The following is a 27,438-nucleotide window of genomic DNA, read 5'->3' as shown; positions in this document are numbered from 1 at the left end:
AGAATCTGACCAGTTTTTCCACTTACTAAGCTCTGCTGCTCAACCCAAAAATGTGTTTTCCTTCAAGACAAGAAACCATTTAAAGAGAAATAAAAAGGCTTTCCAGTGGTGCAAGATTTATTGCCAATAAGCATCATTTCAGATTAGAAACAATCAACCAAGTAAATGTCCTTATTTTGTGTTTTCTATTCTTCTTTGTAATGTGCTAGACTCTAACCAGCAGGCATTATTTTGCACAGCGCAGTTCACCTAACGTTTACTGGAAGATATTTGTTGAGAGAATTTGAATGGAGACCAAATCAGCACTCAGAGGAGAGCTCACATCTGTCAGATTCCTGAGGTATCAGTCAATGTTGAGTCACATGAGCTAAACATGTCAGTGCACTAACACATTCATGTGTGTACTTCAAAGATGCAATGATAATATAAATATTGAAACGCTGTAACCATTTTTGTGAATGTCAAGCTCAACATGATTCAGCTAATGATTCAAGGACCAGGTACTCTCCAGAACAAGGGCAGAGGCTTGAAAATATTTGCTTCCAAACTGAAAAATAAAATGAATCCAAATACTGGATGGCCCAAATACCTCTTGCTTTTGTAGATTGCAGAAGCCTCCGTGTTTCAACAGTAAGCTCCTTTCCAGATATGCCCTGAAGCCCTGGTGGGTAATGCACACAGCAGCTTCAAAAGCTAGTATATATTACACTACTAGTCAAAAGTGTGGACAGACCTTCTCATTCAATGGCTTATTCTTTATTTTTATTACTACCTCTGGGAACTCCTTCAAGAGGTGACTAACCTCATGAAGCTCGTCTAGAGGTGAGCTTCATGTCATGAGATAAAGTCATTTCACAATTTTGTTTTTGATCAATAATTCTATATACTTGAGTTTGAGTTTTGATGCCTTCATTATGCATCTGCAGTGTCGAAAGTAATAAACATAAGGAAAATCCATTGAATGAGAGATGAGTCCAAACTTTTGACTGGTAGTGTAGATTTGGGCAGTTTGTTTGTTCAAGGATATTTTAGAAGTTGCACAGTGATTTCTAGCTGGCTGCAACTGTGTGATTTCAGCAAAACAGATTGCATTATTGGAAAAAAAAATATTCAAGTCATCCTATGACTGCACAGTTAGACTTGAGCCGATGGAGAAGCGTTGCAGAAGCGTGGATTTCTTCTAAGATATGAGCACTTGTAGAGATCAGTGGGGTCAGGGGGGGGGGGGGGGCCACAGTCCTCACAGACAGAAGTCAAAGGTTAGGTCAGATTTGGCCATCTTCTGTCTGTAATAAGCATCAAATGTTTCATTCATAGACACTGTGAAGACATCTCTCCACACACCCACACGGCCTGCAGAGAGAGGAAAGGGGGTTAGGATCGGCACGGATGAATTCACAGGAGTGTGTGATCAGATTTTAGCCACAGGGTGGACACAGCCTTCCTTTGTCAGGAACAGTTCTAAAGATGGACCCAGGTGTAGAAAGGCTGGCAGAAGCAACCAGGTGACTTGAAGAATTTAATGAAAAATCTAAAAGCAAAAGCTTACTGATGACAGCAGTGAAACAAAACCCAGCATGAATACAAATTGGCTTGGCATGGCATGGACAAAACAGACTCGGGTAAAGCAAACGGAATAACCCGGCAGGGAGTAACCAAAAAAATGGGAGGATAAATAGCAAAGAAAACAGGCTGCAAGCATGACAACTTGTGAACTGAATAAGCTTAATTGGTTGGGGCTATGGCAGAAGCTGATAAACTGAAACAACCATGAATGGAGATAAATAGATATACAAGGACATAATGACTGAAAATACAAAAGCAAGACCTTAAGTAAAAATTAACAACTAGAACTAGTAACTAGGAAAAACATCTAACAAATCTAAAACATGGAGTGAACGCTATGGTACAACCCAAAACTAAATAACTGAATATGCCAAGGCCTAAAGAACATAAATAAATGAAAAGAAAAACACGAATCTAAACTAAAAACATAACCAAACACCTCCAAATCATGAGATCCTTGACAGTTACTGAGCTTACCTGCCGTGATGTGTATGACACAGATCAGAGCAGAACAGGTCAGACACCAGATTTCAACTCACTGAATGAAACAAATGAGAAAACAATAGGAAAACAGCAAAAGAATAAGTAAAATGAATGGCAACAGAAAATTAAAAGAAATGATATGACGAATGGCTTAAACTAAAACAGACAGACTTGGTGCAAGTACTACATGTGGCCTCAGGGGGGTGCATTATTCTCAAAGGGAGTGGGAAAGAACATATTAGGGAATTAAATGAAGTTGGCTTAAAAGATATCTTAAAACAGAGGTTTGCATCACTGCTACACGCAACATAGAGTTGAATTAGACGCATTTAGGTGTATTCAACGTGATCTTTATGTGGTTGTAAGGGGACACGCCGTGCAGAGCGGACTTGTTACGGCCTATTTTTATTACTTTTGTAGCATCTTTGGAGTCTTCCTTTCTATTTGCCTTCACATGCGGGTTACAGAGAGATCGTCATCGTTTCAGAAAAGATGCGGCCGGCATGCACACACGGAAACATGAAAGATCCACTTTGGGACTGGGTTTCAAAAATTATCATCTCCCAAAAAATAAATATGTATTATTTTAGTTAATAAAACCTTTTTATCCATATTTATTTATAAGTAGTACTTTTTTTAATTGGGTCCCAGGGGGTTTAGTGAGTGCAGCAATAGAAGAGAGAGAGCAAAACGTAGGTTTTAGTATTTGTCCACACTATCTAATTATTTATGACTGGATTAGTTGAATCCTGTTGTCATTTTTTCCAACCAAATTATAATTCTGGATTGTCATAAAATATAGTCTACAAATATAAAATATTTGGTACTGTATTAGAAAAACAATTACAAAAGTAAGCCTTTGTAAACACAAAGAAAATAGGACAGTTAAGGAAATCACAGTTAAAGGATTACAATCTATTTCTAATACAAGATTGTTGAATTAGCTTGAATAATTTTACAAAATAAACTGAAATGATGAGAGGCAAAGCTGTCAGTTGGCCCGCACACACGTCTAAACGACAAAATGCTTTTACAGATACACCCAGTCTCATTTTCCTCTGAATAGGGCCTTAATGAAACAGGAAATATATAGCGAGAAGAGGAGATCAGTGGAAAAAGAGCGAGGTAAGAGACAAGTTAGCAGAGTAAGGAACCAGAGGGCAACAAAGAGAATCTAAAGGAAAACATGGCTAAACACAAACCAAAGAAAAACAGAACAGAAAGAACAATTACAATATGGAACCCAACTCATCATTAGACCTTTCATTAGACCATGAAAGGAGACACAGAAACTCCAATAAAGGAGATACAGAAAAACGGAAAGTACCGGACTAACTAAACCCCACTATACTAAGATCTGTGGGGAAGGAAAAAGCAGAAAAATTTTTTAACTTTGATACAGTTGGACAGTTTGCTTTAGTGTTGTCAGACCTCTATGTGGGCTAAGGGTGTTGAGACTATTCAGTCTAAGCCTCTACGTAAAGTCTTAATTATAACAATCTTACAGTTTTTTCCTAAAGGTTTGTGAAACTATGGAGGACTGAAACTGAAAGATTTAAAAATAAAAGCAGACCTACATAAATGGAATAAATAAACCAATACCTAAAATGTACCAATGAATTAAAAAAAAAGATATTTCATATCATCCCATGTATTTATCTTGTTTTTTTAATTTAATTTACCCTAATACTTTCTTCTCTGTTTCCAAGACTATATATCTAAGCAATTTATTTATTTATTTTCCACAAATGGCCTTTATTTGACAGTAAGCTATGAGAAATGGGGTTGAGAGATGGTGGATAGGCAGCACCAAGGTCCACAGGCCGGGACTCAAACACTGGACTGCGGCGTCGAGGACTGAGGCCTCCATACGCTTGATTTTAATTTCATCTGCACTTGGTTGGGTCAGCTCCTCTACTAGTGTTGAGTCAGAAGGAAGGTGCGAAAATGTTGAAACTATTTTGAATAAGAAAACTGGAGATCTAGTCAACACTTATTTTACCTGCTGTACATAAAAAGAAAAAAAAAAACAGCGTGACGTTATGTTTTATATTGTGTTTCAACAGCATGAAAACTTGACCACTCGTTGTTAGCTGGAATTTTATACCATGAATCCTGTCCTTTCTAATAACTTTAAACATTCAGCATAATCTATTGGTTCAGTTCTTCAGTAGGAATTTATTTCAGTTGGAAATTTGAAGTACACCATGCCCTAGAAAAATCGCATTTTCTCAGAACTGTCTGTTTGAAATGCACTAGAAGTTGTCAAGCCTGTTAAAACTGTTGTGTCATGTGTCCCGAGACCAAAATATCTCAGTTAAATTCACTCCACAAAGAATGTTCTTATGTAAGACTGGGAACTGATTACCAAAACGTTTCAGCTTTCCAGGGTAGTCCCAGCCTTATAATGTTTTTTTTGTTTGTTTTGTTTTGTTTTTTTCCAAAATTTGAGCTTCTTCCCTGTAGAGTTCTTGGTTTTAGCAGGGGCAGAACTTAAAAATGTGGAATATGTGAAGAGTATTGTTTTAGATATTTGCGTGTTTGTTTGATAAAATGTGTATCTATCAAACATGGGTTGAACAAAATCTCTGCTTGAGCTTGTAACTGTGAAAGAACAGAGCATGTTGGTGGAGGTAAATCCAGCTGTTTAGAGATTAATCTTACTGTAAGTCTGACCATACGTCTCCTTCCCAGACTAACTCTGTCAGAGAGAGTTGAGGAAGAGCTTAAAAAAGTCATCTATTCGTGGTTTTATGAAAGATTTCAATCCTTTAAATGTAACTTTTATTTTTATCTTTTTATATATTTTTGTTACTTTTTTGTTGCTCTTTGAGACACTTCAAATGCATTACAAGTAATATTAATTATCATTATTATATTATCTTTTAAATAATTATTATCATTATTACCTCCAACTCCATTACTTAGAACTTCATCTTTCTTTTACAGCCACACACAAACTGCCAGTAACACACACAATTTATTATATTCAGATGTTTTAATAAAACAGTCAAATATTTTACTATTGTTTATTTATTTATTTTGTATTAATGCATAACCTCACTGTATTCGTTTATAAAAGTCGCTATAACATTATAGTGTGACATTTGTGTCAATAATCTTTTAGCATAGGTGATTCTGCGTGGTGAGAGGGGGGCCCCCAAATCAAATTCTGCTTAGGGCCTCCAAGAGGCTCGGGCCGCCACTGTTCATTAGCCTAGTAAAGAAGAGTAGATTATATATTTCACTCAGGCGTTGGATGGGTGTGAATAAGTTCTGTTAATAAATTCTTGTATTTGAAGAGAAGCTGTCACTCGTTTATTCCAGAGTTTGCTGGAGTCACTCTTTGTGACGTGGCAGCTTTGATTTGCTCCACCTCTGCCCACACTTCCCCAGCCAGCCTGATTGAACACACCTGCTCTCAGTCATCTCCTCCTGTGCGTATTTACTCAGGCTGTTCCCTTCCTTCCATGCCAGTTCATCTTTGTTTCTTCCAGCAAGCGTTCCTGCCCTTTTATACCCAAGATATCTAGCCTTTAGTGACTTTTGGGCCAATTTTGTGCTTCAACTCTGCCTCAGCCCAGTGTGTTCTTTGTTTTTTGATACCTCTGCTCTCTTGACTGATTCTCCATGTACTGACCTTTGGACTGTCATTAAACCACAGAATTTTGAAAACTGGCTAAGTTGTCATTTGAGTCCTGCCTGCCCAGTTTCCTGTCACACTATTGTCCTGCTATCCAAGCCAAACTGGTTGATATTCACAGGACATCACCTGACGGACCGAAGGTTTTTTTTTATTAAACATTAGATAACTGAAAAGCATTTACCCACACAACACTAGAGTCAGTTGAGTGCATGTATCAGTTAGCTAAACCTGCAGGGAAGCTAGATGAAAACAATCCCAAAAAAAACAAACCTAGTAAAGTTATGGGAGTTTATTCAAATTAAAGGAGTGGGATGTTACACCACAAGTAGAAAGATCAGTGTTTGTAATCTTAAGGATGTTTATTTCTCAACAACATGCTGTTCTTAACTGTGTGGAGCAGCAGTTCCACAAAAACTCTTTGATTCCGTGGCACAATGGCGGACCTCAAATATCTTTACCCTTTCCCAGTCCACAGGTAGAGTGATCAGATGCTACCCCACAGGTGGTGCGATGGGATATCACACCTAAAGCGTCTGAAATGTTACACCACAGGGAGAGCAATGGATTGTTACACCACTGGTCAAGCAGTGGCACTGCTATATCACCTATTTTTTTATTGAACATAGTGAGTAAAAGTAGCATGACACTAAGGTTTAGCTGGGATTTTATTTTGATTGTAGCGTTCCACATTTTGTCATCTTTTTGACGTTTTCTTACTTGTTGCATTTAGAGATGTCTTTATTGGTATGTCCCTGTTACATTTTGATAGATCTGGCCCTTTGCATTCTGCATCCTCTTTACTTTCTGTTTTCTTGGGGTTTTTTTTAGCTTCCCAGTCTCGGGTTGGTTTTGAGTCCTTCACATCTAGTTGGGTTTTGTTTAGCAATTATTGATCTGTGCATTCCGTTACTGTTCTGCCATTCATTTGATTTGATTTCCTCTGTTCTCCGTTCTCTCCTCATCTTCATGTCTTCAGTTCTCCTCAGCATTTCATCCCTTTGGTTCTTCAGTCACCGCTGGTTCATCTGTTCAATGCTTCTTAACTCTTCCCTGTTCTGTTCACAGTTTTAGATTTTGGACCTTGGGCTTTGTTATGCATGTTTCTATTTGAATTATTTAATATATTTATTTCTTAATTCACCTGTGCCTAAATCTTGCCTTCATTTAGGTCCTCCAAACATCCAGTATTGTGGAACATCATAATACAAAGTCGCTGTGCTTTCCAAATACATTTTAGCTGTACTTTCATCTGTTCTGTCTGGGGATTTTAAAGTTGACTGTTTGTCTTGTTATTAATGGGGTTATTTATTGCTATAGCAGGAGGAGTGTAATGATTACTTGAAGCCAAAGTGCCATTTGAATTTATAGAGTGCCATGAAGGAACCAGCTTCCAGAAACTTGTCTGTAGTGCTCTTTTAGGGTTTGACAAAAATTGTCTGCTGACGATCTTGACGAACTAAAGCGAGAGTCATTAGCTTTAGGTATTACAGATTTACACAATAAAAACCTGCAAAGACTTAAGAAAATGGGGGAAATGTGAACACAAACGTGGTGAAATCATGATGAACCAAATGTAAATTTAAAAAGAACAAAAGATAAGCAGTGGAATCTTAAAAAAAAATGATGTGAGAGGATTGTATGCTACATTTGTGTTTAAGAGCTTCTACAGAAGCTCTTAAACACAAATATGAATATTTTTTTTTATAACTAATGTTAGGCAGATTAGAGGACTTCAGGAGCCCTTCTCTTACAAGTTCACTCACAGCTAGAGATGGACAGTGCCTCAGATTTGCAGCATTGCTCAATCAGTTGGTTGCAGTTCTCCACCAGAACCTCCAGCTGAGCTTTGTCACAGGAAACACCGAGGAACCTGGCCAGCTGCTCCACCATCATCCCCAGATCCTAGAAACCAAACAGAAATCAAATGTTGGCACAGTGAACTATAATAAACACATTCTGTACATGGAGCTAACTGTAGCCTCCATACATTCTAACAACCAGATAGTTTCACTCTGGAAACACTAAATGTAGCTGTCTCTGTAATTAAGATGAAAATATTTTACTGTGCACCAAGTTACTAAATATAGAGTTTGGTAGGAACAAATCTGTCATGTTGGGTTTGTACAGTATATAAATATGACCCTATTATACATTATAATTTAGGTTTGTACATACATGTACACTGTACTGTAAAAAGCAAATTTTGCCTTGGATTTACTTTGTTACTGCTGATGATAAATTCTCTCCTAAAGAAGCTGTTAACAGTAAACTAAACTAAATTAGAATTTAATAACATTAATGAATGAGTATCACGTTATTTATTTTTTTTACATTTGAATTTAAGACAGAATTTTCCCTCGTTAAATAAGTGTGTGTGTGTGTGTGTGTGTGTGTGTGTGTGTGTGTGTGTGTGTGTGTGTGTGTGTGTGTGTGTGTGTGAAAACATCACTGTCTCTCCTCCCTGCTCAGCCACAGATGCAGCTGTAAGACCTTTACACTTAAAATCACCAGGAAGAAGTTTCACTAGGCTAGGAGTGATTTGGAGCAATAAAAGGTCAATTGGTTCATTGCTGTTTCACAGTTATGTGTGAGTCATACATAAAACACTCACACCCCATTACATAACATGGACAGATTAGCGTTAAGGTGGTATCAGAACTTTTAATGGAAGGACTTTAATGGGTTGTTTTAATCCACCTCTCACCTTGTCCTCTGTGGAAATGTTAAAGTCTCTGGACTGGGGGAAAGTTAAATAGATAACAAATGGTGGTGTAGGCTAAAGAGTCTTTTTTGATCCTTTTCATGTTATATTTTCTTCTCATCTCTTCCCTTCCATTACTGTACTCTCCATAATAAGGGCTCCTCCAACCAAATCACCAACCCACAGCATGAAAGGATCTGCAGGACTCCCCAACAGATTCTTCACTTTGGTTTCTGTGGTTGAGCTTTCTTAGTTCTCCTAGCTTCAGGTGTTTCTCCTTTTGCCCTTGAAATCCTTTCGGCATCGTCTACTGAGAGCCCACGTTTTGTAGTTCATTTTCAGAAGGCTGTAGGCCCAGATTTGGCTAGAATTATCCACTAAAAGCAATGTGGAGATTTAGGTCCTTGTTTACTGGATGCTGGCAATAGTTCTAATGTTTTATGCTGCTCTAATATTTAGCCAGTGTGTGGCATAATTGTGCAGTAGATCTGAAAGGAGAGGTTGGAAAAACAGCCAAGGTCACAGGAGGTTTAAGCAGTATGGATAAGGGAGGATTAGATGTGAACAATACACAGTGGTACCATCTTGATTATGCTGTATGTTTGCATATTTGATGCCATCTTTAGTCATTTTACGTAAATGGGCTCCAGCTCCAGAGGCAGAAAACACAGGTTGATTTAGCAGGCTGATGACAAGATTGATAGTACCACAGTTATTGTTCATTTTTCTTTTCAATGGTTAGTGGCACTAGAGGTTTTAATTGTGCAGTTGTTAGGAAGGAACAAGAAGAAGAGAGTAAATGGCTGAGGCTCATAACTGAACCTCAGATGGCTGTGCGAAGGAGTGGCAGTCTAAATAAATTATGCCCCTGAGACATGGAGCAGCCCATGTTAGGGCAGTTGAAGGCTAGTAGACAAAAACTAAACAGAAAGCAGACAGAGTTCAAAGACAGTGAGAATGATAAATATGCCAAATACAACTGCTTTATTAATGTGGTACGTGGTTTTATTATCATAAATAATGAGATTTTAACCAGCATACCCACACTGGCTGCATAATTTGCATACCATCAATACCACAGCATTAAAAGAGTAATAAATAAATCTCCTTCAAAGCAATTATCTTGAGAAGGTTCAAACATGTGAACGTTCAGGAAAAACGAGCCAATGAGTAGAGATTTATTGTGAGACAGATGTTACCTTGAACATGTCTTCATATTTCAAGAAGAGGACATTGGAGTCCATACGATGCTCCCAGAATTCCTGAACATGTTCAAACCAGGAACCATATGCCACTGCAAGACAAAAGAAGGAAAACGTGTCATAACAGAGGTGGACTAAACAAAATAATTAACGAAGCCAAGCATACAGAAAGTCATTGTAATTATTTTTTTAGTAATGAAATCTCACATTTATCATTCATGAAGCGCCGACAGAACTCTTGAAAAGTTCCACGGTAGCTCATAGTCCTGAGAGAGCGGTGGAACTGATAGTAGGATACCACCAGGTCTTTAGGGTTCCTGGCCATGTAGATAACCTGAGGGAGAAATAAACAGTCTTACCTAGATGATAAAATTTGGTTTATCATGACGCTGTTATTAAAATAAACCTCTGTGGGATGATGTAGTTGGACTGAGTCACAACACTGTTGTCATATCTCAGATAGTGAAGGACCCAGTTGTGAATTCCAGATATAGTAATGGAAATGGTTTAATCAACTTTTATTTATGTAGCCCTTTAGGAGTAGAGTGGGGAGATGAGTGAGAAGACAGGTGTAAGTAATCTGATGGATAATTAAGTAACGCTGAGAGCAATAAAAGCAGGGATGGCAAAAATAGACAGGAAGAAATCAAACCAAAAATATAAGACCTATTAAATAACTAATATACTACCCAGTACACATACCAAAGAACTAATATAAATACTTTAAGGAAAAAATAACTAAGGGAAGCATGATCCAGGAAATTACAAAATAAAAAAATCAAACAGCAAAGGACAATGACAATTTTTGGGAATAAGGATGCGCTCTAGTGTCCTTTGGAAGTTCAAAATCCTGAAGCAGAGTTATGATCTAACATGTCTAAAAAAAATTCCAACAGAAATCTTCTAAACTCCCTACTAGACGTCATTTCGCATGCACTGACCTTGGCCTCTCCGTTGTGCATAGCTGTAGGGAGGAATCTGTAGGGAAGATGGCTTTTTATCAAGCGAGGTGATGTCAGCTCCTGCAGAAGGACACAAAAAAATCACCTCAGCAATCTATAATCAATACTTAAGTTTTTAGGTTTGCAAACCTTTGTTGTTGGTTAAGGCAGTGTGCCCAAAGTAGGTCCCGGGGGGCCATTAGAGGCCGTTTCTCTGATACTGTTTTGTTTTTATTTAAATTCCACATTAAGCAGGTGCATTACATGACCTAAACCCTGTTCATGTTGCTGAGAACAGACTCAATTATTGTTCTAAGCAAAGAAAATAAGCAAACAAATGGCACATAGAAATATGAAAATTCTCCACCTTTCTTCTAACACCGCAAATATGAAAAACCCTTCAGATCCGCAATGATTCACAGATCCTTTCTCTGCAAATATGAGACACTTTTCCATTGAACTATTTGTTGTTAAGCACATGGAAGAAAAAAAAGCAATAAATGGGCTTTTATTAAACGCTTAATTTAGATTTTTATTGCACACAAGCACAATCAACTTTTTTTCAATATGCAAATTTCAGCATGCATGTGCCCGTCCGTGATTGGTGGATCTAGAAGACTGATGAATGCCGATTGGTTACCTGGGTGGAGATGAGGTGTAAAATGACTCTGCGGTAGATTTTCGCAGGCTCATCCCAACCAGACACACCTTTGTCTGTGCACACTTGTAAACACTGGATTTCTGTTGCATTGAGCAGTCTATAGGGACAAGCTGATATTTTAGTTTGGTCCCAGTCATCTCCTGTTTGATATAGGTAGGGAGGTAAATTGTTGTCAGTTCATTTTATTTATTTGAACTGGGACAGGTTGGTTAATATTTCAGATATTTTCCTTTGTTTTATTTTTTGGTGTGAAGCTCACCCTGTATTTAAACCCTGCTCCTTCTCTCCATGTAACCCATTAAACAAATAACACATTGTAAATAAATCATTCTAAATTCTTGAGGTGTGACGAGGATCAATCACCATGTTGTGGTCTGGCCACCTCTAGGCAGGTCCTAACTGTAAGCCATGATCATCAAAATTACAAGACTTGTAATATTTTACTCAATGTGTAACGTATCTATGTAATATGTGTCACTTTCTGAAATTAGCATTTTTTTATAGCATTTTTTATAGCATTTTTTTCATGACGTTAAAAATAAGTGTTTTTTTTTAAACTGTGTGTTTGAACTGAGGTTTCTGAACACATCTAGGACACAAAGTGTCCCCCTGTGCCTCTCTGGCCTGGGGGCTGCTGCCGGTTCCACCACTGAGTCTACATGCCCTTTGCTGCTCTTGGGTGCAGTGCTGCTGGCTGTCTACTCTTCTCAGTATTCTAACAACTTTGCACCTCCAGGTACATAAAGCAGTTCAACACAAACACACTTAGTTCTACGCGTACGTTCACCCTAACCCTAACCATAACCATGCACTCATACATAAATAATACAGATGGTTGAAAACCATCCAAACACAGGTTACTGTTGATTTCATACAATCAATCAAGCCATTAGGATCCATGTCCTGGCACATGTAGGCAACCAGTACCGTATGCCTGGAAAGCCACAACAGGCGGGGGGGGAAAAAGAGGGTCATGGACTTCCAGTACCTTGCAAGCAAAAGTATTTTTAACGTTTTGTTGCCCCACAACCTGGAATTAAAACTGATTGTTTGAAAGACTGAACCATTTAATTTACAGGAAACGTCTAAAACTTTGCAGATATACATTTTTTATTTATTGTGAAGAACACAACAAGCAAGACAAAGACAAAACAACAGCAAACTTCAGCGTTCGAGGCTGATCACCCCCTTAAAGTCAGTACATTGTACATGACAGATTTGCAGCCATTCCAGCTGGAAGTGTCTTTGGATCAGCCACATCTGGCATTTGAGCTCGTCACATCTGGCCTCTAGGATTTCTGCCCTTTCCTCAGGGCTAAACTGCTCCCGCTCCCCCATGTTGGATGATTTTCGCTTGTGAACATTGATCTAAGTCTAACCACAGATTCTGAATTGGATCGACGTCTGGACTTTTACTACACCAGTCACTTTAGCAGTGTGCTTCGAGTTATTGTCCTGCTAGTAGGTGAAGAAATATTTTCAACTGAAACAATATTCCCTGGGTTGTTAATAGTGTTTGAGACTGGCAGAACAAAAACTTTAATAATGTTGCAGAGGAAAGTTCAACAAAAAGTCAAGTCACTCAATGAAATGAATCTAGAATATTTATAGGTACTGAAATATGGGACATAAAGCCCCAGTTGCTCCAGGCAGCATGATTAATTTACTTCACAAAACCCTGAAAATCAATGGAGACCTTGATATAAATCTTGGTGATTCCCCTCAGCAAATTAACTTATCCATGTATATTCATGGATAAGTTAATATTCAACACACCTCAGCTAACACGGAAAACTTCAAGATCCCAAATAACTTCACACATGGATCACACCAATCAGAGTCAGGTCTCCTAGACATAAGGGCAAGTGGCTATCAATGCTGGCTTCTCTAAAAATAGGGAGGTGGCCCTAAAGACAAAACAAAATAAATAAAAAAAAGTTGTTGGTTCGGCCTTACAAGACACACTTCGAGATCTTTTGGTCTGCAGTCCATGCAAGGCTGGGCGGGCGGACTAACAAAAACAAAACCGACCCAAAGGACAGCAGGATATAGTCGATCTGAAACAACAGAGGCACGATCACCAGAGCTCTGACAAACATTCCTGATCATGTCACACACACACTCCTTTATCTGCTCCACTTTCAATCAGATGGGTGGAGCACTAGTCACACTAACACATGCTGATCAGATGGTAGTTGTACCTGTATAACATCCAGCCCAGGTTGGGGGTATTCTATGACAGGGAGCTGTTCATCGATGTTCATAAGGCCAATCTCATCGGGATCTGCTCCCTGACTCACTAGAAACACAACTTCCTGCAGCAGACTGGTTCCTGCATGAAGAGAGAGAGAAGAGCCAGGACAATAAGGGAATTCAGACAGGGCTTTTAGCATAAAGGAGCTCACCTTGTTACATGTCCTAAAACCCCATCTAAGTTGCTGTTGGTTGGGCATCATGCGGCCGGATCTGGCCCGCCGAACAATTTAGTCCGGCCCGGTGGCTAAATGCATTATCATTATAAAAAAAAAAAAAAAGGGAAAAAAAATATTTTTTTTTCCAGTGTCCTGTCTGGCAATGTGGCAATAAGAACTGTTGTCTTAATGCCAAAAAGAGCTCATCAGATTTGACTTTCACAAGTGGAGCAGTACTGCTTTTGCCATAGTGCTCCGCTTGATTTATGAATGTGAATAGTTTTATTATGATTCATGCGGGGAATATCTCAAATGATATGGACACTACAATGGGAAAGTAGGAGATGAAAGGAAGAACAAGAAAAAAAGAAAAAAAGGCGAAAGAGAGGAGATAAAAGGAAGAGAATGATAAAACAATTATTGGAAAAAAAACATGTCCTTCCTTTAATTGAAAATCTGCAGTTCCTATATTGTCCACGAGGGGCGCTGTGTTTTAATTTGCAGATTAAGCTTCAGGTGTGGAAAAATTTAAATAATTTCTTAAATTTTATCTGTTTGATGTATTTTGTCATGTAGGACAGTGTTTTTAAGTTTCAAAAAATGTGAATAAATGTTTTTCAACATTGTATAATCACTGTGATCAGTTTTTATGCATAATGCACAAGTAAATGTTTAACTGAGTAAAAGTATTGTTGAAATTGCACATACTTTTCTTAAAGACGCTGAGGTTATTCATAATATATCGTGTAAAAGTGAAATTAATTTAATATAAAAACAACAAGTCCACTTTTTTTAGTTCTATTTAATCTTTCAATGAGTTTACTCATGTGGCCCTCTTGAGATCAGATTAAACTGTATGCGGCCCCTCAACCAAAATGAGTTTGACACCCCTGGTCTAGAGTATGGCCTAAACAGCGCATTCACAAACGTCCACTTAGAACATTACTGTTGATTTTATTGCAACGCAGCAAAATTAATTCCTTAAGTAAACAATGCGAGATCTACACACGGAGTCAGACTTATTCCAAAGGTTGAATGAGTTTCCTCATGTGCAAAGTAGATATGATAAACGAAAATGTGATCTCAGTAAGTTTAATGTGGGAAGAAATCCAGCAGTTCATAAATAACAGGCTAAAGATAAGGGCCTCCTATCAGCCCCTAAATAAATTCTCTCCCATTCTTACAGATACTGCTTCTGTAATTATCTGTTCCTGAGGACTGATATTCATAGGTTGCCATGAAATGATTGTTCATGTACAGATAGGGGTTATAATGGCAGTGCTAAAGGTGAAGCTGAGCAGGAGAGAAAACCAAGCTGCTTTAGCTCCTGTGTGTAAACATTCATGTTTTTGGCAAATGAGCATGGAAGAAGCCTGAAAGACACTGGCAGGAACAACAGTAGTAGTGAAGTTCATTACAGATTAAGATAGACCACATTAAATGAGTAACTGTTTAGTCATGATAGCTTCAGCTCCACCTCACTGCTGTCTGATTGTTTATCAGTATTTTACCTTCCCTTCCTTCCACCACATCTGCTGTTGCGGAGAACACTTACTGCAACGGACCTATGGAGGATGAGAGGCTTGGTAGAACCGTGTCTCAAAGGGAACCTTTTGACAATAACTGAAGTCCAGTTAAACCCTCCAGAGTAAAAAAGGGAGGGAATGATTATGTGTATAAAAGCATGGCCAGAACTTTAGTGTGGATAACACAGCCATACATGGTTTTATAATAGGCATTCATCCCAGTGGAGAAATAGAAGCAAACTGGATTCACTTTGTGCTTTAAATTTCTGTTGCTGTTTTATCTTTTTTTTCTTTTTTATCTCCAGGTTCTTTGTCTAACAATATCTTTACTGACGTACTCCTCTTAAGGAGGACGTACTACATCAACACCTTCATCTGTCTTGGCCTCTGTTCTACACTGATGTCAAAAATCTGAAGTTTCAATTTAACATAATCGCTCTTTGGCAATTTTCAGATGTGTTCTTAGCTGGTGTGTGCACTATTTCAGTAATGAAAATATAATTATTGAATATACCCATTTTCAGATACAAGCCCAAAAACTGAAAACAGAAAGTTGTAAAATTATTATATATAGCTTTTAGCAATACTTACTCTTTTAAACCCCAAATAATCTGGAATTTAACATTTTTGCCAAATGTAAGTGTGATGTAACTAACTTGCTGATGGACAGGATGCCTGGTAAAAGTGGTTTAAACATCAAGAGTTTGAATTTCCAGGGTTAAAAAATTAATTGAAAAACAATTTCTAAAATAAATCACCAGCCTAAGATTTCTTATCTACCAAGTTTGCCTGTTGACTCAATGGAGGAACACTAAATGAAATCCAAGCCTTTACTTTTGTTTTAGTAAGTGAATGTTAATGATTTGTATATTTGTTGCTGTTATTGTTACAAGTGGTTTAAACACATGCCATAATCTACAGGCATTTGTTAGTTTCTCACAGTATATTTAGAAAAGGATTTGATTTGTTGAGAAGGTTAAAAAGTTGGACAGAACATCTGATGTTTGTGAAGTAGCACGCCAAATGTTAAGCATAGTAATGGAGGGGTGATGATTAAGGCTTGTTTTGTGGCCACAGGCCCTGGACACCTTGCAGTCACTTGGTGAACTCATGAATTTTAATGAATACCAAGTTAGTTAAATTTGAGACCATCTGGCCAACTGAAGGGTCTTGGACTAAACTGAATCATGCAACAGAACACTGATCCTAGGGACAGAAGTAATCTAAGACAAAATTACTAGAAAGCCATATAGAATCAAGGTGTCACTCTGTCCAATGCTGAACCTGATGGAGAAACAAATCCCCAGAAATCTCAATGAAATGAAGTTTGATTTGGTTAAAGCTTGAAATGAGTCGCGCATTGAAGGTATTATGGCAAACTGTGTAGTAACAGGATTCTTCCTGCTGGTAGGCAGAGATGGGTTTTGAAATGGACAACATGGCCAGTGTCTCAGGGCTGCAATAAAAGGGGGATGTGAGAGGCAATTAACATTCTATTAAAAAGAGAGAGCCTTTTCACTTCTCAGTTATGGCATGAAAAGGTTTTGTGTTCTATTTTTTCAAGTTTACACATGCATGAGAAGATTTCCTGGATTTGGTTCACTGATCTCTATTTATTCACTGGATTGCTGATTCGCCTTTGGTAGTACACGTCGCTGTAAAGCCACCAGCCGCCATATTGGTACTTCGTATTATCCTCCAGAAACTAGGCAATATGTGCACTACAGCATTGAAAAACAATGATTTTCTCATGTTCAGGGGAGGCTTAAGACTTTTAAGATGGCAAATGCCATATACTTTTATGTTATGTACTAAAACTATCAAGTACTGAGAAAGTTATGTGCTGAAATATTTTGCATGTTGTTTATACACACACACACACACACATATATATTTATATATTTATTTATATATATATATATATATATAGTATATATATAAATATATATTTATATATTTATTTATTTATATATATATATATATTTATTTATATATATATATATATATATATATATATATAAATATATATATATATATATATATATATATATATATATATATATATATATATATATATATATATATATATATAAATAACATGCAGTTATTGTGGAGATAAAGTACAACTTCAGGATATGCATCACTACAGTTTGCTTGCATCAATGCAAAAAGCAAGTTTTGTCATCTATCAAACAAAATCTTAATTAATACTAAGTAACTGGCTCGGTGACTGAAAAACTCCAGTCATTTTGACTCATAAAGACTTGAGTCAGTAAAAAGAATCCAATGTCCCACAACCAAAAGTTAGTGATATTATGAACTGGTGCTGTGAATTGTAAAGTTCGGTTTGACATGGTTTAGTGGTTTAGCTGTTTTGGGTGTTTATTTTTTGGCAGAACAGTAGTATGAAGCTTCAAGTTTTAGGACAAAGGGTGATCATTTTATTTAATATGTGAAAAGCTGTGGTTTAGTTCTGTTTGCTGCTTCTGTCTGGTTTAAATGGATTGTTTTTTTTTTTGTCTAAAGCCCCATTTCCAGAAAAAAAAAAACAGCTGCAGTCCTGTACTTGGAAGTCCCCCATGGAGACCTTTTTGCCCAGCCTTTTTCTCATTGTTGAATCATGAACTCTGGTCTTAACCATACCATACTCTATCTTTATTTATAAAGCACTTAAAAACAGCCAACAGCTGAAACAACGTGCTGTGCTAACTTAAACACATCCATAAAAAAAAAAAGATAATCCATAAAAAAACAATTTAAAATGAAAATTAAGTCCTGCTAGTGGTAAAAGCTAAAGAATAGTAGTGGGTTTTAAGGTAAGTTTTAAAAGTGGGCAGTGAAGGAGCCTCTCTTATGTGCAGGGACAGGTTATTCCACAATTGAGGACCAACAATAGAAAAGGCCCCACCCTCTCTGAGCTTCCTCTTAGACCTCAGTACCTCCAGGAGATGCAGTCCAGCTGACCTGAGGACCTGAGAGGGCAAGTACGGATAAAGAAGCTCTGAGAGGTACGGCGGGGCAAGGTCATTAAAACACTTAAAAACAACCCCTTTAACAGGTTTCCCTTCCCGTTAAAGGGGAGTTTTCCTCTCCACTGTCTCTTCATGCATGCTCAGTATGAGGGATTGCTGCAAAGCCATCAACAATGCAGATGACTGTCCACTGTGGCTCTACGCTCTTTCAGGAGGAGTGAATGCTGCTTGGAGAGACTTGATGCAACCTGCTGGGTTTCCTTGGACAGAAAACTTTTTGACCAAACTGTATTTGAAATGACATGGATCATGACAGACGCTATATAAATAAAACTGAATTGTATTGAATTGAATTGAACAGGAGGAATGCTGGTGCGGCCGATATTCTTGATAGCAGAATACAGGGTGTGTGAGAGAACAGTCAGCTGGGGTCAGGACATGACACAGGCTGTGATGTGCTTTCTGACATATTTTACCCTACTTTGGTTGTAAGACAGGTTCTATTAAGGTTATTTCTTGACACAAGTGAGCTACAGTTTTCCCATCACAGAAAGCTCTGCAGTATTCCAAACATGGGGACTTGTCATGTGTTCTCTATTTATTTCCACCACAAGATGTAAAACAGACCCCGTGCCAGAGACATAAAAAGCACAAGGGATGTACAAACAAAATGTCACATAACCATGATAGGTTATAAACAAGCTCAGAAGGTCGTCAAATAACTGTAACAGAGTGGATAGAAAAGTGCAGAAAGGCCAACAAGTTCTGTCCAAGCCCCCAGAATATCTTGAACTATAACCCAGATGTATAAAACTTATGAAAGAGTTTTTGGAATCTCTGCTAAGAATGATCTGCACACTGCTTTAGTCCCAGTGACCTAAATAGATGTCACAAATAACTGAGACTGAGAAAAACAACTGATAAGATTTCTTAGAATTCTCTGTCTCGCTTGCTTGTATAACCGAGTGCTGGTTTGTGTTTCTTCATTTCTGGGCATTTATACAATATACTGACACTAATACTGACACTAACACTAAATATTAACTCAAAATGTCCATATTGGTAGTTACTGGTTCCAGGCTGCAAAAATAGCTCCTGTCCAATAGCTTCAAACTGAAGAGAGAGGTCAATCAAAACAAAGCAATGTCCTGATTAGAAGATTGACCAAAGATGTGAGAAATACATCATTCAAACACTTGGACAGTAAACGGTTTTAATACTTCTTTGTATTAAATTGAAACTTTAATATATTAACCAGTCTTCTCTCCAGCACCTATAAAGTGGGATGGGAATGTGGCAGCTTGTCTTCTAACTGCTATTAAAAGAAACAAGACCATATATCTAAAGTTTTTGCTTCTTTTTGTATCTATTGATTTTGTGTGCTTTTGTCATGATGGGGTTTATAAAGCATTTAAGTTCTGAGACTGACTGTGGTGAAGCAGTTAATTGATAATGAAATAAGGATAACTTACAGGAAGAGCAGGTCAATGAACACAGGCAGCATAATGGAAAAATCAAGCAAGAAACAACGAAACGCCAGGAGCCTAAATACTGAGGTATGGGTTCCTTTGATGACAAAGGAACCAGGTGAGCTTATAAGGGAGGATGTGGAACATCTTTAGCAGAATGGAAGCAAGGAAACTGAGGGAGGGAGACCAATTAACACACAGGGAGCTGAACTAATGTTCAAAAAGATCTACAAACCCAGAGGGTAAAAAATTAAACTAACATAAGAGAACAAACCAAAATTCAATGATAAAAGAACACAGGAAATAATCAGCTTTAACAATAGGTCAATATCCTAAAAAGAGAATATCAAAGAATGACACCTGTCTCCATGGTGTTCACAATCAAAAACTACCATGAAATTACAGGTGCAGCATAATCTTGCTCCATTTGGAAGGATGAAGGGTTGGTATATGTGCAAAATAAAATAAAATAAAAAGAGGAAGAGGAAGAGGCATGCTACGGGTTGGTTCTTCAGCTGTTTCTCATTCTTACATCAGTAAGGTGCAAAAACTACTACTATACTGATGTAGTTACTATATTTTTTATCAGAACTTTAATTACTGAGAGAGAACAGGGAGAAAAGACCAAGACAACCTGCCTACCTGTTGTCTGTATTTAGTGGAAGCGTACAAGAAATATGCTTCAGGAAAACTTAAAGGTTAAATAAGCAAATCAGTTCAGTTATCAAGAAGATAACTTTTCAGCCACGACTTCTTGTTGAGCTGAAGTCTTAGTTTTTTTAAGGACTTCGGACGACTGATCCATGTTCTTCCTCAAACCACAAGATCAGATCAGCCCTCCCTTTGCCACTTGCAGCTTGTTTCACACGTTTCTGCTGAGCCGTTAACAGGAACTTAGACCTCCTCTGGCTTCCTACTTGTTTTAGGATTTAAAAAGTTTACCACTGGTTTTTAAGGGTTCTAATGCTCTTGCCCCATCATAGTTCAAAGATCTTCTAGAACATCATCCATCCACAAGAACTCTAATGTTGTGAAATCAGAAGAGAGAAGATAAGATCAGACTGTAAGTTGGAAGCCAGAAGAAATATGCAACTGTTGCAGAGTCACTGTTCTCACAGCAGGGTGCCTGCTAAAACCATAGGACTTAGGCAGCACAGGGGAGACCTCTCAACGTCCTCTGAGACAAAGGCAGAGGTTTGGCCGAGAAATGATGATGATGATGATGATGGGATTAATTATTTTAACCGTTTACTTTTAATGTGGTTTTACTGTTTTGTTGTAAGGTTTGACCAAGGTAAAAAAAAAAAAACTAAGCTTACAGGCTAAGCTCCCACTAGCGATTCTGAAACAAAGCTTTTCTGATGTGTTTTGGGAGTGTTTTACGGTTATGACAAATTTCATTTTATACATTTTATACACTGATGGGAAATTAATGTTTGTGTTGTCTGGTCCGCTTATTACAACCAAATAGATCTTAAAAGTCTTTTTGAATTAGAGCCAAATGTCCGCAAGCATTAGTCGCTATTAGCTAGATAATTTACTTCTACTAACTCTACTAAACATAACTACGTTGTTTTAAATATAATGCTGGTTCTGGTTTAGCTCTGCCTTCATTCAATAGTGCTACGAGCTTTAGTACAGCATTAATAGGGAACATTAATGTTGATTTAATGGTGTTTTTGTGTAACTTAATGGGACAGTGTGTAACTAATTTGGCTTTTAATTACCAAAAATCAAGTACTGCTTTTATAAACACACATTCTGGCTAAGTTTAATAACCTCACATCAAAAATGAAAGCGTTCTCATAGCTTAGAATGAGTAGTTTATAAATACATAGGTGCCAGTGCACCCACTGGGAGGCACCATGTTGCATCGCTATTTCTGATTTCAGAAGCCGAAAGGGGACAAACTGTCAGCCTTACGTGTTTTACCAATCTGTCTTCGATATGAAGACGCACTGTTGGTGGAGGAAGAGTAGAAAACAAGCAAAGATGACTGTAGATCATTCTATTTGCCATTTTCTGTTGAAATGGAAAACCATTCATACTGATTGTCCAGCGAGAGAAGAGGAAGACAACAGTGGCTAAAATGCCAAAAACCCTTTCACACAATGACCGTAAGCTATTAGCTATTAGCAGTAGTTAATAAATGGTGGACATGTTTACATTGTCACATTTATGATACTCTTCTGTAGTAGTTATTATTCGCTTAATGGCAAGCTAACCCTCTAACTTCCTAACTGACAGATTTGAGTCTGAATTACATCCAGGAAAAATAATTACATTAATAAAAATCAAGTGTCCAAAAGGTTATTGATTTATATTTAGCAAATCATTCTTTAAAATGTTATTTCCTCAAATAATGTTTTTATTTAACCTCGAGATGCCATGTGAATGGGTTAAACCCATGCCGAATGTTCTAAATTAGTTAAGCAAATTTAACCTCATTCCACATTCTTTAGGAAGAAATTTGGTTCTCTAACTTAAACCTTCAGTGAACCCAAGATTCACTGGATATTTTCAATTATTTTTATTTGTCCTTTTATTCTTTTGTGTGTATATAGTTCAACTATTGTTGTCAGCTGTTTGGGCTGATATTCATTGGACAATACCTAACAGACCAAGCTATGTATTAAACATTACATAACTTAAAAACATGTGTGATGGCGCAACACTAATCATACATCCAATCATTCTTATATATTTTGAGATTCAATCAGAACTGTTGAGAGGGTCATGCCTTCTCTCTTGCTGACCAAAACTCTGAGTGTCATGATTTAGGTTTTTGTTTGTTTGTTCTGGAATTTTTCGAGAATCAGCTCAGTCTCCTCTCAGCCAACACTCTGCTCTTAATCAGACCCACCTGCTGCCCTAATTAGAGTCAACTCTGCTCACCTGTTTACATGCCTACTTATACCTGCCTCAGTCATCAACTCACTGCCAGAACGTCTCGTCAAGGGTCCTGCTCCGTCCCAGGCCTTCGTGGGTCCTGTTCCGTCTCATGGGTCCTTTGTGTCACCCATCTGAGCCCCAGCTTTGTAGAGGAAGGCCTCCAGAGACCCAACTACTCCTGGGAAGGCCATCCGCCTGAAACTCTGCCACGCCAGGGAAGGCCTCCAGAGATCCTGCCATGCTGATTTTAAGCTTTTTGCCTACCTTCTGCCCCCCCCCCCCCGACCCCCCAACCCCTCGCACCCATCCTGTCTTATTTTGTTTTTTGGGTCATCTAGTATCATGATGAGCCTGTCATCTCCACTGAGCTATATAATACACTGGAGTGCTGATTTAGCCGAAAAACTGAAGTCACTGGCCGCCATCTTGCTACTCCCTACTCTCACAGAATCCCATAGATTTGGTTGCAACAACAAGCAGTTTTCTGGCTGTGTGAAAACGTTTCACAGGTAATTCTTCAGTCTGTGGATGTACTAACACTATTAACTACTAGGAAATTAGGCGCTGAAATATTTTACATGTTATTTATATTAAATATATATATGTTAGGGCTGGGCAACGATTAAAATATTTAATCGCGATTAATCGCCCTGATTAATCGCGATTAATCGCATTGTATTTACAAACTCCAAGAATGAATTCAAAAGTAGTGTAAAGAGCACTTTTATTTTAATGTTCTGCTGCCATATGAACAAAAGTGTTGTAACATTTGTAGCACTTATTTTATACTGGATATTTTCAACCCATCTATTGAATTTAGTGCACTACTTGATCTTTTCTTCATAAGAGAACAGCAAGCACTGCAGCCAAAATATGGCCTTTTTTGACCTGCTGTATATTAGCCAGTCCCTAAGCTTGATGTATCATGAGACCTTTTGGGTTTTGTGGTTTTTATTTTATTATTACAATTAAATAATAATAATAATAATAATAATAATAATAATAATAATAATAATAATGTTATGTTCAGTGTTTTTTCGCTAATCCACCTCTTATATATTTCAATCCTTATGTAATTTTGTCTGTGTTGTGTGCACCTGCCTGTTGCTTTAATCCTATAAATTTCCCCGTCGTGGGATAAAAAAAGGATTAGCTAATGTTATCTTATCTTAAATAACACTTTTTAATATATGTACTGGGTTCTTTCAAGGTCTTAATTACATGTTATGTGTGGGCTCCAGTAACATCCATCCATCCATCCATCCATCCACTGATCTACCTGGATGTTCCCTGGAGGACTGAAACGCCTCAGTCAGAGACGTCTGTCGGGGCAATGACAGAAGTTTCGTCTTCTCTCTCCGTTTCTGGGGCTCGACGTTTTCATGTTTTTTCACGTGCTTAGATGAATTTGTTGTGTTTCCACTGAAATGAACCGGCTTTTTACAAAACATACAGCTTGATTTCATTTACGGTATTAAAATAAAGCCAAACGGTGCTACTTCCTCTGTTCATGTTTTTTCGCTGCTGCGGTCTCTCTCAGCTGTTTGTGTGTTAAGTTTGTGTGAGAGCTGAGTGGGCGGGCCAGGCTGAGCCTGCGTGCTGATTGGCTGGCGCCGCTGAGCCATGTACGAGAGGGGGAGGGGGGGGGGGGGGGGGGGGGGGGGGGGGGAGAGTGCTGCCGTGACAGCGCGCTGCAGTCAGCGCGCCTGCTGACTGACACTGACTGAAAGCATGTGAGCAACATGCGTTAATGCGCGATAAAATAAATATCGCCGTTAATAGTGTAACGAATTAACACGAAATTAACGCGTTAACTTGCCCAGCCCTAATATATGTATATATAAGTATGTGTATATATGTGTATATATATGTATACACATATGTAAATATATGTTTTTGTATATTGTTATTTATATATTTATAAATGTTAAACATATATATTTAAATAAATAAAATGCTAAATATTTCAGCACATGACTTTCTCAGTACTTGATAGTTTTAGAACATAACATAAAACTATATATGAAATTTGACATTTTAAAAGTCTTAAGCCCCCCCTGAACATGATAAAATCCTCGTTATTCGATGCTGCAGCGCACATATTCCCTAGTTACTGGGGGGAAATAGGGAGTACCAATATGGCGGCTGGTGGCTTCAAAGCGACTTGTTCAAACAGACGGTGATTAGCACTCCAGTGTATTATATAGCTCAGTGGTCATCTCTCATCCATCATCCAGTAAGCTCAGTCTCCTCTCAGCCAACACTCTGCTCTTAATCAGACCCACCTGCTGCACTAATTAGAGTCAACTCTGCTCACCTGCTCCCCTGCCTACATATACCTGCCTCGGTCTGCTGGTGAAGATTCTCAGTTGGTCTCAGTCTCAGTTTGTTTTTTAACTGTTTTTGGCCTGCCTCAGTCATCCACTCAATGCCAGAACGTCTCGGCTTCCTTCATGTGCTCTGTGGCCATGCCTATATCAGTTTCTGTTTGCCCAGCTAGCTAGACTCTTCTGTTTTTATTTGTGTTTAGCCCTCACTACTGTATGCTGCCAGTGTCTGCGTGCTGCACAGGTCTGCCCTGTCTCCCCGTGAGTTCCAGCCACTCGCTCTGCCCGTTCTGGTGGTTCCTCGCTCTGCATCACCTGTTCTGCTCAGCTTCTGCCTTCATTTCTGGTTCTGCCAGTCAGCCCACGATCATCCTCTGGTCTCCTGCTCATTACTGTCTGCCTGCCTCTTCATCCACTATTCATTATTGCAATAAACCTTTAGAACTAAACTCTGTGTATGGCTAATATCAGGTTCTCCATCCCTATTCATAACAGTGGGGTAATCTACCGACCAATACAAAAGCTCAAGACTTTAAGGTGCTTTTAAAAACCAACTTTACTCCTTAGCCTTTATTAGAGCTTACCTAGTTTTTTTTGCTGTTATTTCTTTTTAAACTAATTAATTATTTTACTGGAATCCCTTTTGTGTTTTTTTTCTAACCACTCCAATCATTATTCTGTTGTTCTTGCTATATATATATATGTATTCGCATTGACAATAAAAACATTAATTAATGTTTTTATTGGCCGGCCATCTGCCAAGAGTCAAACATAGTTTTGAGCTCCTTACATTTGAACACTATCATATAGAACTTTGGCCAGTTAATTTCCATAAAGACTTTGAGCCTGATTTTATTAGGGTTGGATTGTTAGCCTGATGGGGGCGTACCTTTTATTTGGATGACAAGTTATCTGAATTCCAGGACAGAAAAACAAGGTGTGCTGAAGTTGGAACTCTTCAGTTTTCAGTCTGGGACTAAAATGGTCGTGGTGAACGGTAGATTTTTTGTTTCTGTGTCGATTTGCCCATATGCTTTAGATCACAGGTGTCAAACTCAAAGCCCGCGGGCCAAATCCGGCCCGTCAAGGTAAGTTATCAGGCCCTCAAGAGCCAAGAAAAAAGCATATCATGTCATAAAGTAGAGGCATATATCCTTTTAAAGTGTATAAAGTGGCTAAAACTGAGCCTCCTGTAAGAGTAACTCACCCCAATATCAACTTCTTTTGCAGATAAACTGTATAAACTGGGCCTAAGGTTGCTACTTTTACTGTGCATTTTTTATACTTCTATCTGAACTGGAATGAAATTATGAAATGAAAAGTATCGTCTATACACGTGCAACCGGACCTTTTCATGACTTCGTGACGCCAAAGTGGCCCCATATAGAAATGAGTTTGACACCCCTGCTTTAGATCATTGTCTTTAGAATATCTGTCAGATTCCAGCCGATTTGTAATTAAAATTTCCCAGTATTTCTAGGGCTCCAGGATGACCTGCACTCTAACAAGGTTCTGCAACAGAGCATCAAGCTCCCTTGTTGCTTAAGTAGGCATTGACAGTTCCTTCAGCCCCATAGCTATTAAATGAGCAGACCAGTGTAGGGTACCTCATCGTCTGCAGCCCACACCCTACACAGCTCGAGACGTAAACACCACCACAACTGTGCCTGTGGCTGAACTGGATGATACAGACCAGAGGAGACTGTGTGGGCTGAGGTAATGCGTTGGGTTTAATCCATTTATGTGATCTGACTCATTCTCCTGCTGTCAGGTGACTGAAACAACCTGCAGGCTGCTTGTACCATCCTGTCAGAGGCCTCTAAAACCTGTATCTCCTGCACATGCTGATAAAACAGAATTATTGTAAATAAGAGATAGGCTCATGCAGCTTATGATTTGAGTTTTGTTCATTACGCCCATGTATGTGCACTTGTCATTTTTTAAACTTTGACAATCTTTCATAAGCTGCAGAGCCATCACAGCAGTAGGTTAACGCATCTGGCAAGCCTGTGTTTATATATAGATATAGGGTGTTTTTCATATAAATAGCAATATAATATATATATATATAATTCAACATTTAGATCTAGCATTTTCCCCTAAATGTGAGGGAAAAATCTGCTAAACGTGAAGAAAGTTCGTTATAAAAGCATAAATGTGATCATAAATCTTGCTGCTAAATGTTTACATCCAGCGCCCCACACCGCCCTGCGCCGTGCAGGAGGCACGCGGAGGCTCGTTTACCTGATTTCGGGTAGGTGACAATCCATATGTCGCTACTTCTCAGGGAGAAGTTGGAGATCTCCTCCATCTTCCCTCTGCAGAAGGGCGGCAGCCGCACTCCGTCAAACTCGAAGTATTTACTCTCAAACTCGATCGGTGTGCTCGGCGTGTCAGCCTCGCTCTCCGCCATCCTCGAAACTGTCCGCCAGTGCAAGGTGGGGAAGGCGCGCTCACCCCAACCAGCGGTTTCCCCTAGAAGAAGAGACGCGGATCAGCCGTCCGTGGCGAAGGTGACGATGAAGATGGTGATGGCGGTGGCAGGACCAGCCTTACAGGATGCAGAGGCTGGATACGGGCAGCGAGGTGACCCACGCAGCAAATCATGAGGAGGAGAAGTGACGTAATGCGCGCCCCCGAG

General features: G+C 38.6%; 1 protein-coding gene across 3 annotated transcripts; it reads right to left on the bottom strand.

Annotated features, from left to right (window-relative positions):
* Nucleotides 1–851: 851 nt before the first annotated feature.
* sult4a1 (sulfotransferase family 4A, member 1) lies at nucleotides 852–27,438 on the bottom strand. Of its 3 annotated transcripts, XR_001166840.3 has the most exons (8): nucleotides 27,042–27,438; nucleotides 13,402–13,532; nucleotides 10,540–10,620; nucleotides 9,806–9,932; nucleotides 9,596–9,690; nucleotides 7,459–7,597; nucleotides 2,044–2,104; nucleotides 1,268–1,353 (listed from the first exon to the last, which is right to left on the bottom strand). XR_001166840.3 is itself a non-coding variant. In XM_012876794.3 (7 exons), exons 1-7 carry the CDS (start codon nucleotides 27,208–27,210, stop codon nucleotides 1,241–1,243), a joined length of 855 nt encoding a protein of 284 aa, XP_012732248.2. In that variant the 5' UTR covers nucleotides 27,211–27,438; the 3' UTR covers nucleotides 852–1,240. The 3 variants fall into 3 exon arrangements, 2 of the variants coding, with proteins under 2 accessions (XP_012732248.2, XP_036004967.1); XM_012876794.3 differs by lacking the exon at nucleotides 2,044–2,104 and having other exon boundaries at nucleotides 852–1,353; XM_036149074.1 differs by lacking the exon at nucleotides 1,268–1,353 and having other exon boundaries at nucleotides 1,922–2,104.

The sequence above is a fragment of the Fundulus heteroclitus genome, chromosome 17, assembly GCF_011125445.2.
Source record: "Fundulus heteroclitus isolate FHET01 chromosome 17, MU-UCD_Fhet_4.1, whole genome shotgun sequence".
Lineage (NCBI taxonomy): Eukaryota > Metazoa > Chordata > Actinopteri > Cyprinodontiformes > Fundulidae > Fundulus > Fundulus heteroclitus.
The sequence above is the reverse complement of the archived record's forward strand: the minus strand, read 5'-3'. Positions and strand labels throughout refer to the sequence as shown.

Coding starts and splice junctions, on each gene's coding strand:
- sult4a1 (XM_012876794.3), bottom strand. CDS start 27,210: ATGGCGGAGAGCGAGGCTGACACGCCGAGCACACCGATCGAGTTTGAG. Junction 10,621..13,401: donor CTGGGCTGGATGTTATACAG/GTACAACTACCA, acceptor GTCCTTCTGCAG/GAGCTGACATCACCTCGCTT. Junction 9,933..10,539: donor TGCACAACGGAGAGGCCAAG/GTCAGTGCATGC, acceptor TTTCTCCCTCAG/GTTATCTACATGGCCAGGAA.